Source organism: Alternaria metachromatica (genome assembly GCF_023757995.1).
Source record: "Alternaria metachromatica strain BMP 0045 chromosome Unknown scaffold_4, whole genome shotgun sequence".
Lineage (NCBI taxonomy): Eukaryota > Fungi > Ascomycota > Dothideomycetes > Pleosporales > Pleosporaceae > Alternaria > Alternaria metachromatica.
Window position 1 is genome coordinate 1,454,430 of NW_026055495.1, and position 12,134 is coordinate 1,466,563.

The 12,134-nt window shown below is 54.5% G+C and overlaps 4 protein-coding genes across 4 annotated transcripts; 2 read left to right on the forward strand and 2 right to left on the reverse strand.

Annotated features, from left to right (window-relative positions):
* Window positions 1–91: 91 nt before the first annotated feature.
* LYS4 (mitochondrial Homoaconitase) lies at window positions 92–2,659 on the reverse strand (the record flags this gene model as incomplete). Its single annotated transcript, XM_049329776.1, has 2 exons — window positions 92–2,557; window positions 2,609–2,659. The coding sequence occupies 2 exons, from the start codon at window positions 2,657–2,659 to the stop codon at window positions 92–94; spliced, it is 2,517 nt and encodes an 838-aa protein (XP_049191455.1).
* Window positions 2,660–3,106: 447 nt separating this feature from the next.
* On the forward strand, window positions 3,107–4,565 carry J4E83_002836 (uncharacterized protein; the record flags this gene model as incomplete). The annotated part of the gene is made up of 2 exons (XM_049329777.1): window positions 3,107–4,313; window positions 4,495–4,565. The coding sequence occupies 2 exons, from the start codon at window positions 3,107–3,109 to the stop codon at window positions 4,563–4,565; spliced, it is 1,278 nt and encodes a 425-aa protein (XP_049191456.1).
* A 2,400-nt stretch (window positions 4,566–6,965) lies between these two features.
* Window positions 6,966–8,772, forward strand: J4E83_002837 (uncharacterized protein; the record flags this gene model as incomplete). Its single annotated transcript, XM_049329778.1, has 3 exons — window positions 6,966–6,981; window positions 7,032–7,408; window positions 7,456–8,772. 3 exons carry the CDS (start codon window positions 6,966–6,968, stop codon window positions 8,770–8,772), a joined length of 1,710 nt encoding a protein of 569 aa, XP_049191457.1.
* Window positions 8,773–10,168: 1,396 nt separating this feature from the next.
* Window positions 10,169–12,094, reverse strand: J4E83_002838 (uncharacterized protein; the record flags this gene model as incomplete). The annotated part of the gene is made up of 2 exons (XM_049329779.1): window positions 10,169–11,023; window positions 11,072–12,094. The coding sequence occupies 2 exons, from the start codon at window positions 12,092–12,094 to the stop codon at window positions 10,169–10,171; spliced, it is 1,878 nt and encodes a 625-aa protein (XP_049191458.1).
* Window positions 12,095–12,134: the final 40 nt, after the last annotated feature.

A 12,134-nucleotide genomic window follows, 5' to 3' on the forward strand; every position in this document is an offset into this window, starting at 1 on the left:
GTAATGGACCTAAATACTCAAACGCCGTCTATGCAAGTTTTCAATTGGGTATACATGAATGTTACAAGCTAATCACTGAGCCCTTTCATACTCAGGAGAGAGGGCTGCCAATCTCCTTCTTCACCCAGTTTTCTAATCCGCCGAGAGCGATGATCTCTTGCACGTTGGGAGGTAGCTCGCCGACCTTGACGTTCCACTTGGCGCCATTTGGTCCTTCTTGTACAGAGACGGTACTCCTGCGAACATCCCATTCCAGGGTCCAGCCAGTGCGGCGGGTTAGTTGCTTGGCTTGACTTGGCTGAGCAGCAGCGGCGGGAGGTGGCGAATCGAGCGACTCGCTGTTATTGGAAGGCTCCTTAATAGCCTGTTGTGAGGATGTCGCATCCTTGGAAGAGAAGACTTCGCGGAGACGATTGGCTAGCTTGGGTACCTCGACACCCATCAAAGCATTGTTGATGCTGTTTCGGCTGAAGATGTTACCAAAGCTACCAGAGACGACTAGCGGAATGCCCTTGGCCAGGATAGCAGTTGCGGCCTGCTCACGGCTGCTACCGCAACCGAAGTTGAAACCGGATACGAGTACGTCGCCGGCCTTGGCAATCTGCCCAAAGCTGGGGTCGTAGTTCTCCATGCACACTTCCGCCATCTTCTCGCGGGTAACGTCGTCTTGGTATGTGTATTTACCGGGGTAGATACCGTCGGTGTTGATGTTGTCTGCATCGCAGAAGACAATCTCACCGCTAATCTTCTCAGGGAAGCCGGGGAGGATCTCGGTCAGCGTCTCGGCTTCCGATCCTGGTGCCGCGGGCGGGTTGACAGATTGTGTCTCGGGCTCAGCGTTGCCGAACGTATCGATGGCAGCCTCAGCGTCCTTGATGGCCTTCTCGAGCATGTCCTCGATTGTCATCATGCGTTCTTCTTCAGGAACACCATCGCCCTCTCCACGTCGAACACCTTGGTAACCTTCAGGAGCCTCGTACCATCCCGGGCCAGAAATTATGCCCGACAGCGCACTTGCAGCAACTACTTCAGGGCTAGCAAGGTAAGCCTTGGCGTCAGGCGAACCCATACGACCCTTGAAGTTGCGATTACTGGCGCTGATACCAACCTCACCAGGTTCGAGAAGACCAGTACCAAGTCCGATGCAGGGGCCGCAACCGGAAGGTAATGGTTGCGCGCCAGCTTCCAAAAGCGCCTGCCAGTCACCGGCTTCTTCTGCGGCTTTTTGTTCAGGAATTGACGCGGCAGCAATGTAGAAGTTGACATGGTCAGGGATCTTGGGAATCTTGCCGCCATTCAGAACGGCGGCATCCTTGAAGACGTTGGCAGCGGCAGCAAGATCGGAAGCGCGGGAGTTGGTGCAGGATACAAGGTAAGCCTTATTGATGGGGATGTTTTGGCTCTGGAGCTCGAGCAGTGGGGTGGCCACCTTGACGGAGTTGGGACCGGAGACATAGGGTGACAGAGTTGACAGGTCAAGGAAGAGCTCCTTGGCGTATACCGCTCCCTTGTCCGCAGCCAACGCAGGCTTGAAGATGTGACCCATCTTCTCACCAACGATACCAGTAGCAGTGAACAGCTTATCAATACGTTCGTGGACAAACTGTTGTTGATGGTGGTCCTTGGCCTGTCCTTCTCCCATAGCTGCCAGAGTGGCCCTTGCGCGAAGCCAGCCGTGCAGGGTAGAGTCGATAGGGAATAGACCCGTAAGCGCACCCCATTCGGTTGTCATGTTCGCGATAGTGAGACGATCGTCGATGGGGATGCTGCCCAGGGTCTCGTCAGTGCCGGTGAACTCGATGGCGTGATTAAGCACTTCGTCCTTGTTGAAGAGGCCAGCCAGAGCTACGATGACATCCTTTCCAGTCACACCCTGGGGCATTTTGCCATTCAGTGTGACTTTGGCCACGGGCGGAATCTGCCACCAAGTCTTGCCCGTTGCCCAGATACTCGCCGCATCTGTGCGCACGACAGGTGTACCCAAGCATCCAATACCGCCGTACATGTTGGAGTGGCTGTCAGAAGCTACCGCGAGTGTTCCCGGCCAGGCGTAGCCCTCCTCTACCATGATCTGGTGGCCAATGCCTCTGCCAGCGGGGTAGAAGACGACGTCCTGCTTCTGTGCGAATTCCTCGATCTGGCTGTACTTCTTCAAGTTCTTTTCCGTCTTGTTCTGTACGTCGTGGTCGAGCGTCATGACGATTTGGTTGGGGTCGTTGATCTTGGTGGCTCCGATGCCCATGAACTTGAGCGCCACAGGCCACGAGTTGTCGTGTGTCATGCATTTGTGCGGTTGCAATGTCACGTAGTCGCCCGACCTGAGGACTTTGCCCTGCGCAACTCCGACGGCATGTCGCTGCACAATCTTCTCGGTGAGGGTCTGGGGTGTCTTGGGCGTCTCGTTGAGCGAAGAGAGGAAGCTCGCCGCCGGGCTCTCCTTCATCGAGGGAAACACATCATGGGCATCGCGACGGACGGCGGTCGTGGCAAAGGATCGGGGTGCGAAACACGGTCGAGGCGAAAGCGAGGCGGCACGAAGAGCAAGACTTGCCCGAGGCTGCATTTGACATTAGAGGATACACGGCCGGCGATGACATTCCCGACATACTGCTAGTTGCCTGCGACCCAGGAGCCGGGCTGCCCGTAGCGACATGGCCATTGCTGTGGTGATACCTGAGCTGGCAGCAATGTGGTGTTTGCAGCAGACGGCAGTGATGCGCATCCCCAGACCAAAATTCGCGACCCACCCGCGCACCGAAACCGGCGTCAGCGGACTTGCGGCGCCTGCCATTGGGCGCAGCCGGACACCTGCAATGACTTCGCATAATACTAACAACTCCCACGCGGGGACATGTAGGATCCGGGGCAAGCCATATTTGAGTACTCTGCATGAGGGAGCCACCATGTTCACGCCTACCTAGGTAGATGTTGCATGCTAGCCCGAGATCGGAAGCAGCTTTTGGTAAGAGGTTGGCATTGGAGTCATCCGTATGACGCGACGTGAGAAGACTTGCACCAGACAAACCGCCCCTCTTTGATCAATTCCTCCCAAGTATCTCCGACTAACTCTGCACACCCACTACTAATCTGCAAGCCCGTCGTCACCATGGTCAACCGTTCCGACGTCAACTACTTCGGCGCTGGCCCCGCACCCCTGCCCACCGAGGTCCTCGAGAAGGCCTCGCAGGTGCTTCTGAACTACAAAGACAAGGGCATCGGTCTCTGCGAAATCTCCCATCGCTCGCCAGAAGCCAACGAGATTCTTGCCGACACCAAGAAGGCGCTGAGCGACTTGCTCGAGATCCCGGACGACTACGAGATCCTCTTCCTTCAGAGCGGCGGCAGCGGCGAGTTCAGTGCGACCGTATACAACCTCGTCTCGATATGGGTCGAGAAGAAGCGCGCCAAGATTGCGGAAGAGGTGGGCGACAACAAAGATGAGGTGATGAAGAGGCTGCGCAAGGTCGTCGACGAGGAGCTCAAACTCGACTACCTCGTCACCGGCTCTTGGTCGCTCAAGGCATCGCAAGAGGCAGCGCGTCTTGTAGGAGCCAAGCACGTCAACGTGGCCACCGACTCGCGCAAAATCAACGACGGCAAATTTGGCAAGATCGCTTCGGAAGACCAGTGGAGCCTGACTCCGCGTTCCAAGGGCGGGCCAGCCTTCGTGTACTTTTGCGACAACGAGACCGTCGACGGAGTCGAGTTCCCGTCTTTCCCTCAGAGCCTTGAAGGCGACGATGCACCCCTGGTCTGCGCCGACATGTCGTCAAACTTCATTTCCCGGAAGGTTGATGTGCGCAAGTACGCCATCATCTTTGGCGGCGCCCAGAAGAACATTGGCAACACGGGTATCGCAATCGTCATCATGCGGAAGTCGCTCCTTCCGCCACACTCAACACCCGCCTCGCCCGACCTGATGAGAGAGCTCAACCTATCAGTTGGCCCCATTGTGCTCGACTACCCCACCATCGCGAAAAACAACTCGCTTTACAACACACTGCCCATCTTCGATGTCTGGGTGGCTGGCCAGGTCATGTCCGGACTCGTCAGCTCCTATGGTGCCAAGCGTATCGGTGGTCAAGAGGAAGTCTCCAACGAGAAGGCGCGGCTTATCTACGATATGCTCGAGAAGTACTCCAATGTCTACCAGGTAGTGCCAGACAACTCTGTACGCAGTAGAATGAACATTTGCTTCCGCGTCAACGGTGGTGATGCGGACAAAGAGAAGGCCTTCCTTGCAGGCGCAGAGAAGAAGGGCCTGCTAGGTCTGAAAGGACACCGCAGCGTAGGTGGCATCCGTGCCAGTAATTGTAAGTGGCCCTATAACTCCCGTCTTATTGATCCCGCTGTCAGACATGGTTCGAGTCGTGCCTTCACAAGGCATGCTTGGGTACGCGGCTTCTGGCCGACCTGGCCGAATGTACTCGATCTAGGATCCGGCCTGGGGAAAAGCCCCATCAGTGACTCAGGCTAACTTCTTTCGTGCTCTAGACAATGCCGTCTCGCTAGATGGCACCAAGCTACTCGTCTCGTACCTTGAAGAGTTTGCAAAGTCGGCTTGAGTCAGGCCTTGCGCAGCACTGTGTATCAGTCCCATTCAAGGGAAAAGTTGAACACCGTGGAGTCTTCGTCAACGCTACATTTTCTTGTTTGCTTATTTTTGGCTTATTGTAGGCTGCAGGCTGCAGGCCTGTTCAATGCCCTCCGAAAAACAATACCCTCCTGTCACAGCCGTGTCATTCAACAAGATACCTGTGAGCAGCAAAATCAAGTCCCAGTCTACAACTTCTAGTCTTATCAGGCCTGATCCTTATCACAAGACCCAATTAGACTGCTTGTATCTACCCGGTCCATGATTTGCATTATCGGAGAATACTATGAAGCACACCCTTGTGCCTCGTGCTGTGGCTGTGGCAATGTAGAGGCTGTGCCTTGGTGTTCTGGAAAGTTACCATTCCTAGTATGACTACCACGATGCATTGACGAACTTCGTGCACTGCCTGTTGTAGTAAGATTTGCAAAGCCTTGTCTGTTCTATCTTGGTCATGGTGGCTTGCCAGATCAAACTTCAGACCACGGCGGTTGTGACAAGACGTCTGAAGTGTTTGGGTGTAGACGTGACTGTCCTGCTGTGTAGGCGCCTTGATTAGGCCTGTCGGCGGCTACCAGGGAGTGTGAGGATGTGAATACTGATCATTGTATGGTGTCGCGCTCTCGGCGTTGGGCTTACGTCTCGAGTATGTTGCTTTTCTGCAGCACAACTCTCTATCAGTCGGCGGTACCAGTGATTTGAAAGTCAGTTCTGTGGAGGCTCAGGTGCGCTGGGCTGCGATAACACACGATCTTCCATCTGGGCTTCTCAATCGGTTCCTTCCGCCTTGCATGCTGATGGGTCTTGCATCCTTCAATCTCACACCCGCGAACCGTTCCTATACGTCGCGTGCGTAAACCGACCTGCGCACCAGGCCCAATACAGCAATGCCTCGTGGCTTTACACATCACCCTCCGTTTTCTATAATATATTGCTTATACCTTCCAGCTAACCATCTTTGCCACGGACGTGTCGTGGGCTTGCGAGGCTTCCCCGGCGAACGTTGACCCGGCAGGGGTTCTGGAGTTCGCTGTGTCTCGGACAGGGTCGAAGCGAGGATCTGCGGCACAGTCTAAACCCAGCAAGCATCAGAACTCTAGTCCGACCACATCCACCTCACCACCACCGACGATGCGCCACTGTCTACATCAGCGCTTCCGCGCTGGAAATAGCTGTCCAGGAACCCAAGTATAGCGCTCAGCGTCAGATGAAATTGCGCGCTTCAGCAGGCCGAACGACTTGACGAAGATGGGTCTGCGGTGTTGAGAACCAAGGCACGTTCACCAGCGGGCCATGTGGAGACGGCCGCTACGGCAACGTCAAGCAATGACGTCGCGCTGAACCTGTCCAACCCGGTCCATATTACAGCAGCTACGAGAGCGACAAGAGGCTTTCCAAGGCAGGTGGCTGCTGTTCGGCGCAACGGTGCCTACGCGGGTCTCGCTGCTTCCGCTGACCGGGCTACCTGGCAGAATGCGGGTGGCTCGCATGAGGTTGAAACCCACTCCCACCCATTGCGGGAAGATGCGACCTGTAATATGAACTGGCTGGATCTTTGCTAATGCGGGTCTTTTCAGCCAATGACCGGATAGACGCCTGAGGACCGCTGTTCCGAAACCGTGCGCAGCAGCTACCGCCCAGTGGTTTTGTCATATACCGTTTGGAGTCTCATACCCGTCTCTTGTCTCTTACGTCTAATGCTCACGCTCTTTCCCCTTCTTTCGTTGCTCTGCTGGCAGGCTTAGCCATTTCCTTCTTTGACGCTGAGCTGGTTACTCTTTCGTTTACGACGTCAGTCACACGGTCTCCATGAATACCTAGTCGTTTTCCTTTCTTCAGCCGCTGCTGGTTACCAGCGAGACAATTCTATTCCTTCTACACCCGTTGTAACTAAAGCCGGCGAGATGGAATCATGGGCCGACCATTTCCCTCAGCTCGAGGTCCGATCGCACTTCAACTTAACTCTCAACACGTCAGCTGTTCGCCAAGTTCCCTGGACGCAATCAAACACGACGAGGACGCTCATCGCGAGTCTACAGCTTCAACAGGTACAAACGCTTCGGACGACACATCTTACCCTTGGAGCTTTCAGCCTTGCCTTGACCTTGTTGACGGTTCATCGGATCGTGTCGGATGCGCGACGAGCTGCAGCTCTTCAGGTTCTCCCAAGAAAGAAGTCAGTATAGCATGATCGGAGTTTGCGACAATGCTAACGAGAACTAGGAGGTTCAATGCTCTTCACAATGTCCACCCTGCCGAAACCTTTCCCCTTGCGTTGGCCTGCGGTGCCGTTCTACAACAAATTATCTTCGTATCAGTGCAGGGCACTACACTTCATAGCGTGTTCTCTAGAAGTTGCCGCGGACTTGCGATGGTCACATTTCCTGGTATGCTCGCATACACTACATTTGCGAACATTTAGACTGACGAACAGCAGCTATCTTTTTGATCGGATTCATAACCTTGGTCTTCGGTATCGAGGTAGCAGTCAGGGCCTACAGACAAGACCGATTCGCCCCACGCGGCAAGTGGAACACGATAATCTGTATCGCCGTTGTATCGTTCATGCTTCTTCTCTCCTGGATGCCGACTGTTGCCTGGCCGTCACCGAACACTTGCTTTGGCGGGCTCATCTGGTTCCCCATGCGATACGATCTTCTGATGCTGATCTTCCTTTCAATTCTTGTTTTCCTGCTGCTCTTAGTAGCTGCTATGATCAGTATTCAGCTGATGAGAACGCCGGACCTGGACCATAATGAGCGAATCTCAGCTTCACGTATGACTTACTTCTTGATCGTTACCGCACTAATCTATGTGAGTATCTACACTACCTTTCTAGCCGTCCTAGCTAACAATCATAGACTCTCGTCATCCCTGTGGAAGTGCAGTCCCTTCGCCGAGAATTCATGGAAGCACTAGCCGCTTCTCGAGTCGCTGAAATCTCGCTGTTCTCGTCAGGAATGGTCATCACGTTCTTCCACCTCTTCCTCCGTACGAACGCGACACGAATGGTAATTCGTCCCATCGAAGAACTAAAGGCGCCCGCGAAACAACAACGACCAAAGATCCGTTTCTTCGGCCCTAGCGATCTGGAGATGCAGATCAGTGGCCCGATGGCATTGCAGACAACTCAACGTTTACACAGTCAACAGGGTCTGATCGATGTCGGACCGGAAAAGAACCGTGGTGACTTTGATCCCCAGTACTTTGAACGACCAGAGCGGGCTTTGACACCGGCATCGACCAAACCTGGAAGCCCTATCGATCCTACAAAGTGGCCTCTTCCACCTGCTCTCGACAACGAAACTACGATACACGAGCGCAAGCAAAGCCAAAGCTATTCCTTGTTTCCCACACGCGCTGAGGAGGTACCTCGTCTTCCACCAACCGTTTACGATCCAAAAGCTACCTCAGACGGTTCCTCTGTTTCCAAGCTTGCCCTGCGACGATTTACTCGACGCGGCTCGGTCACGAATGTCGGCGACGCTTGGGACTTTCTGAGCAAGCCCAAACTACCGTTTGCAGAACGGCACCAACGCATGCAAAGTACCGATAGCAGTGCAACCGTCCAAATTGGTCTCCGCTTCTCAGTTGCGCCTGCCACGCTTGCAGCAGCCAAGTGCACACGGGTTGAACGAGAGACCCCTCCGTTGAAGCGAGGTGCTACCGACAGCAGTGAAGCTTCGTTGGCTCTTCCGATCCAAAAGCCTTCTACGACCAGCACATCGCCATCGCAGGAGATGCTTAGCTCCAGCGTATTCTCCCCTCCTCCCCCGCGTGGTGAGTCGCCAACACGACCCAGAGCGAACAGCCCAGCGCGGACTCCACCTTTCCCCATCACACCGGCAGGTCAATCTAGCGCTTACCTCCAGGCCCAACGCGAGAAGGTGCTACCCTCCCCACCTCCGAAGTCGCCAGCCTCCCCTCAACCCTCTGCTACTCCGGCAAAGCCTGCTGTCCCCGAGCCTGCCTGCATCAGCGGACTGCGCATGAACCCTGTGACACCCGTTACATCAGTTGGTTCACCTACAACAGCATCGCAGCCAGGCACACCTGCGTCAGTCAACAACCTCACGCGAACGAACAGTGGCCATGCCGCTCCGTCACCCACAGCCCGTATTCCACTTGGCGCGGGCACGATGCAACGGAACCCGCCACGCAACAACGGCTGGATCTAAGCGGAGCCTGAGGCTACACGAAACGCGCGAGGGTACCTTTCCCAACCCTATTTCCTTTCTTACTGCTAGACCGGAATCGGCAACGAGCCGCCTGTACGATTAACTGGGAAGACGCGAGTTTCTAAATTTCTTGTTTCCTTTGCTCTCGCGACTCTGGGTGGTTCGCGTCTGGGCAACATACCCACACAGGCGTTACGGTTTCGGTTTCATGTTTTGCACAACACCTCCTGCGACACAGCGTCTCGGCACATTGGCCAGGGTGTTAGCCCCAACCCCAGCTTGCCCTTTGTCGCATGAAGGTTCATGGGAACTTCAGACCCTTTCCGGTCAGGTCAGGCAAGGTCTTGACTCTCGACCTTGCATCCGTCACGTCGCTTACGATACGAACATTCATTTACGAACCACCGGTGCTGCGCACCCTGCTACGGAAATGAGCACGGCACGTCCGCTCTTTATACCCCACACCATCACCTTTTCCATCTCTTCCTCTTCCTCTTCGTCTCTCTTCCCCCCCTTGTCTTCCCACTGTTATCTTTCTTCACGTCTCGCTTAGCACCCCCCATTGTCTCTTCCATGAGCTCTTGTTAATAACCCGAGGAGATAGAAGGCGTTGAGCCTTTGAGTAGTATAGCCCGATTCTCTGTTAGTCTCTTTGATCAGATTGAAAGGAGCAGAAATATAAACAAATAAAAACCTTCTCCATATTGCCTTGCTATCATACACCATAATGATTTCTGCTCCGTTGCAGAATTCGCTTTCACCCGAGTTGTCGCCCCCAACTTGTCACGTACATGATGCGTCCAAGGTACATCCAACCATACAACCTGCCTGTATCTTCGTGAGTGTACCACGCCAACCTAGGGAAAAATTAAACAGCCTAGAGCCTACGTTAACGTTAGGTTACCTACTTTGCAAGGTTATAAGTTAATGTAGTCTGCAGATATGTTCAGTTTTTTTCTTGTATGAGGTGGTACGGTAAGCATCTCTGGGGTAACCTGTTCACGGCCACTCTTTCTGACCACGTGCCAGTCACACCATCATGCGTTCCGCTCGAAACAGGAGGCGAATGGAAAATGATGGATCTACGCTTGAAGTTTCCACCCGGCTTCCGGCTTAGCTGGCCTCGAGCGGACCAGGATGTGATTTGGAATACCAGACTTGAGACGAACGATGCTAGGGTCTTGACTTGCCAGTCTGCCATTATGGACCGGGCCAGTCGAAGCCGACCTCTCATCGTACCTCGTAACGAGTTATCTGAAGGCCTGAAGAAGGTAAGACGCATATGATGACGAAGGCGGAACAGAACACGTACACGTTGATATCATTTCTTCATTTCTACGTAATCTTATACAACCATGACGCTTAGTATACAACAGAACGGCAATATTTACCCCTTTCATCGCCTCCAGCGTTGCCAGAACTTCCAGCCAACCTTCTCGTTGCCTTCTTCCGGCATACGGAACTTGTTCTGCTCTTTCCCTCTTCGCCTCCCCACCCACGCGAACCAAATCACTAGGCCTACTACCATGAAGGCTACAACGAGTAAAGTCTGTAATGGCTCTGCGAATACGGCTCTGCTCAGCAAGAAGAGACTGACGCAGCAGAAGATGATGGGTGTGGTAATCCATGTCTTGTATGGACGTTCTAGATCGGGTTCGCGGACGCGTAGGATGATTAGGCCGAGTACGGTTTGGAAATAGAAGGCGTATCCTGCTACACCGTAGAAGGTGACGAGAGTGTCGAAGGAGCCGACGACGATGTAGATTGCGGTGAGGAGGGCGTTGAGCACCATGGCGGATATGGGCGTGAAGAAGAAGCCTGCGTCGGCATCCGCGAACCAGGCTACTAGCTTCTTCGGTATCTTGCTCTTCCCTTGTGTTGCGCTCATGCTGTGCAAGCGGATTGCTCTGTGGTTCTTTCCTAGACCGATATTTCCGAACAGGGCGGGGAGATAGCCCTCTTTGCCGGCGGCGTATACAAGGCGGCCGGATGTGAAGGTCGTCGCATTGAGTGCGCCGAAACATGACCCAGAGACGAACAGGGCGAGTATGAGGGAGCCGACGGGACCGAAGACCTGCGACCCGAAGGCTACGGCGACGGTGTTGGACGATTCGATGACTGAGGTCGGGAGGACGAGGAAGTAGGATATGTTGGCTAAGATGTAGCACAGTATGACGAGCGGGAGCGAAGTGTGGATGACGCGGGGAAGGTCGCGGGTTGGGTTCTTGAACTCGGCGGTGACGTAGTTTACCTGGTGTCGTTAGTAGGAGTGGGCAGAGTTTCGAATCGCTCGACGTACATTGTCCCAACCGTCGAAGGCCCAGAGCCCGGCGTAAAGTGCCACTGCCCAGTTGCTAACGTTTTCGCTCGTGTCATCGAACCAGCCGCGATTCTTCCAGTCCTCATTCGCATCGCCCTTGTATGAAAGCCCAGTCACGGCGACTACAATACCAATCACTGTAACTCCCGTAAGTGCAAAGAACTTCAGGAACATGAAGACGTCGGCACTCCTTGTGCCCAGCTTTGTGGACACACAGTTGAGTAGCGTGACAGCCACCAGTCCCACCAAAGCCACGCCCTTGTTCAACCATGTGCTTGCGTCCACAGCTTCGGCGCCAATAATAGCGCGCACTAGATATTCTCCAAAGATTATTGCAATAATGGCTGCTGAGCCCGGTTTCAGTACCACGACTGCGCACCATGTGAACAGGAATCCCGCCCACTCTCCAAAGATCTTGGACAGATAGACTTGGGCACCGCCGTTCAGTGGTATGGCGCCTCCGAGCTCTGCGTAACTCGCGGCACCCGTCCATGCCAGTATTCCAGCAACGACCCAGACTACGAGGGACGCGCCTGGCGACCCGGCATTCTTATTAACTTGAGATGGCGAAGAGAAGATGCCACTCCCTATTATAAGCCCAACGACTAATGACAGGCCATTGAGGTATGTCAAGCTCTTGTTCTTCTCCAATGAGCCGCCGTTAAGCGCATTCGACGGGTCTAATGCTGGATTGGAGGGCGCGCCCAGTGCTGTATATCCCTGCGCGGTACTAGAGAGAGGGAATAGGTTCGGTGCGAAATCGAAGGCAGAGGACACGCTGTAGGAGCGATTGTGCCGTGGTCTGTTCGGATCGTGACCAGCCGGATTCAGTTCTGACAGAGGGTCTTCATCATCGAACGACAGTCTACGCGAGGAAGGCGCGCCTGATGCTGAAGACTCTTCGGAAGTCCGCCGTGAGGGGTGCGACGAGGAGGCCAGCGAGGCCAGTTCGAGGGAATCGCGAGTCGGCGGTGGGAGGTTGGAGTAGCGACCGGCGGCCATGATGCGGAGGGAATGTGAGAGAGATGCGCGCAACCCTATC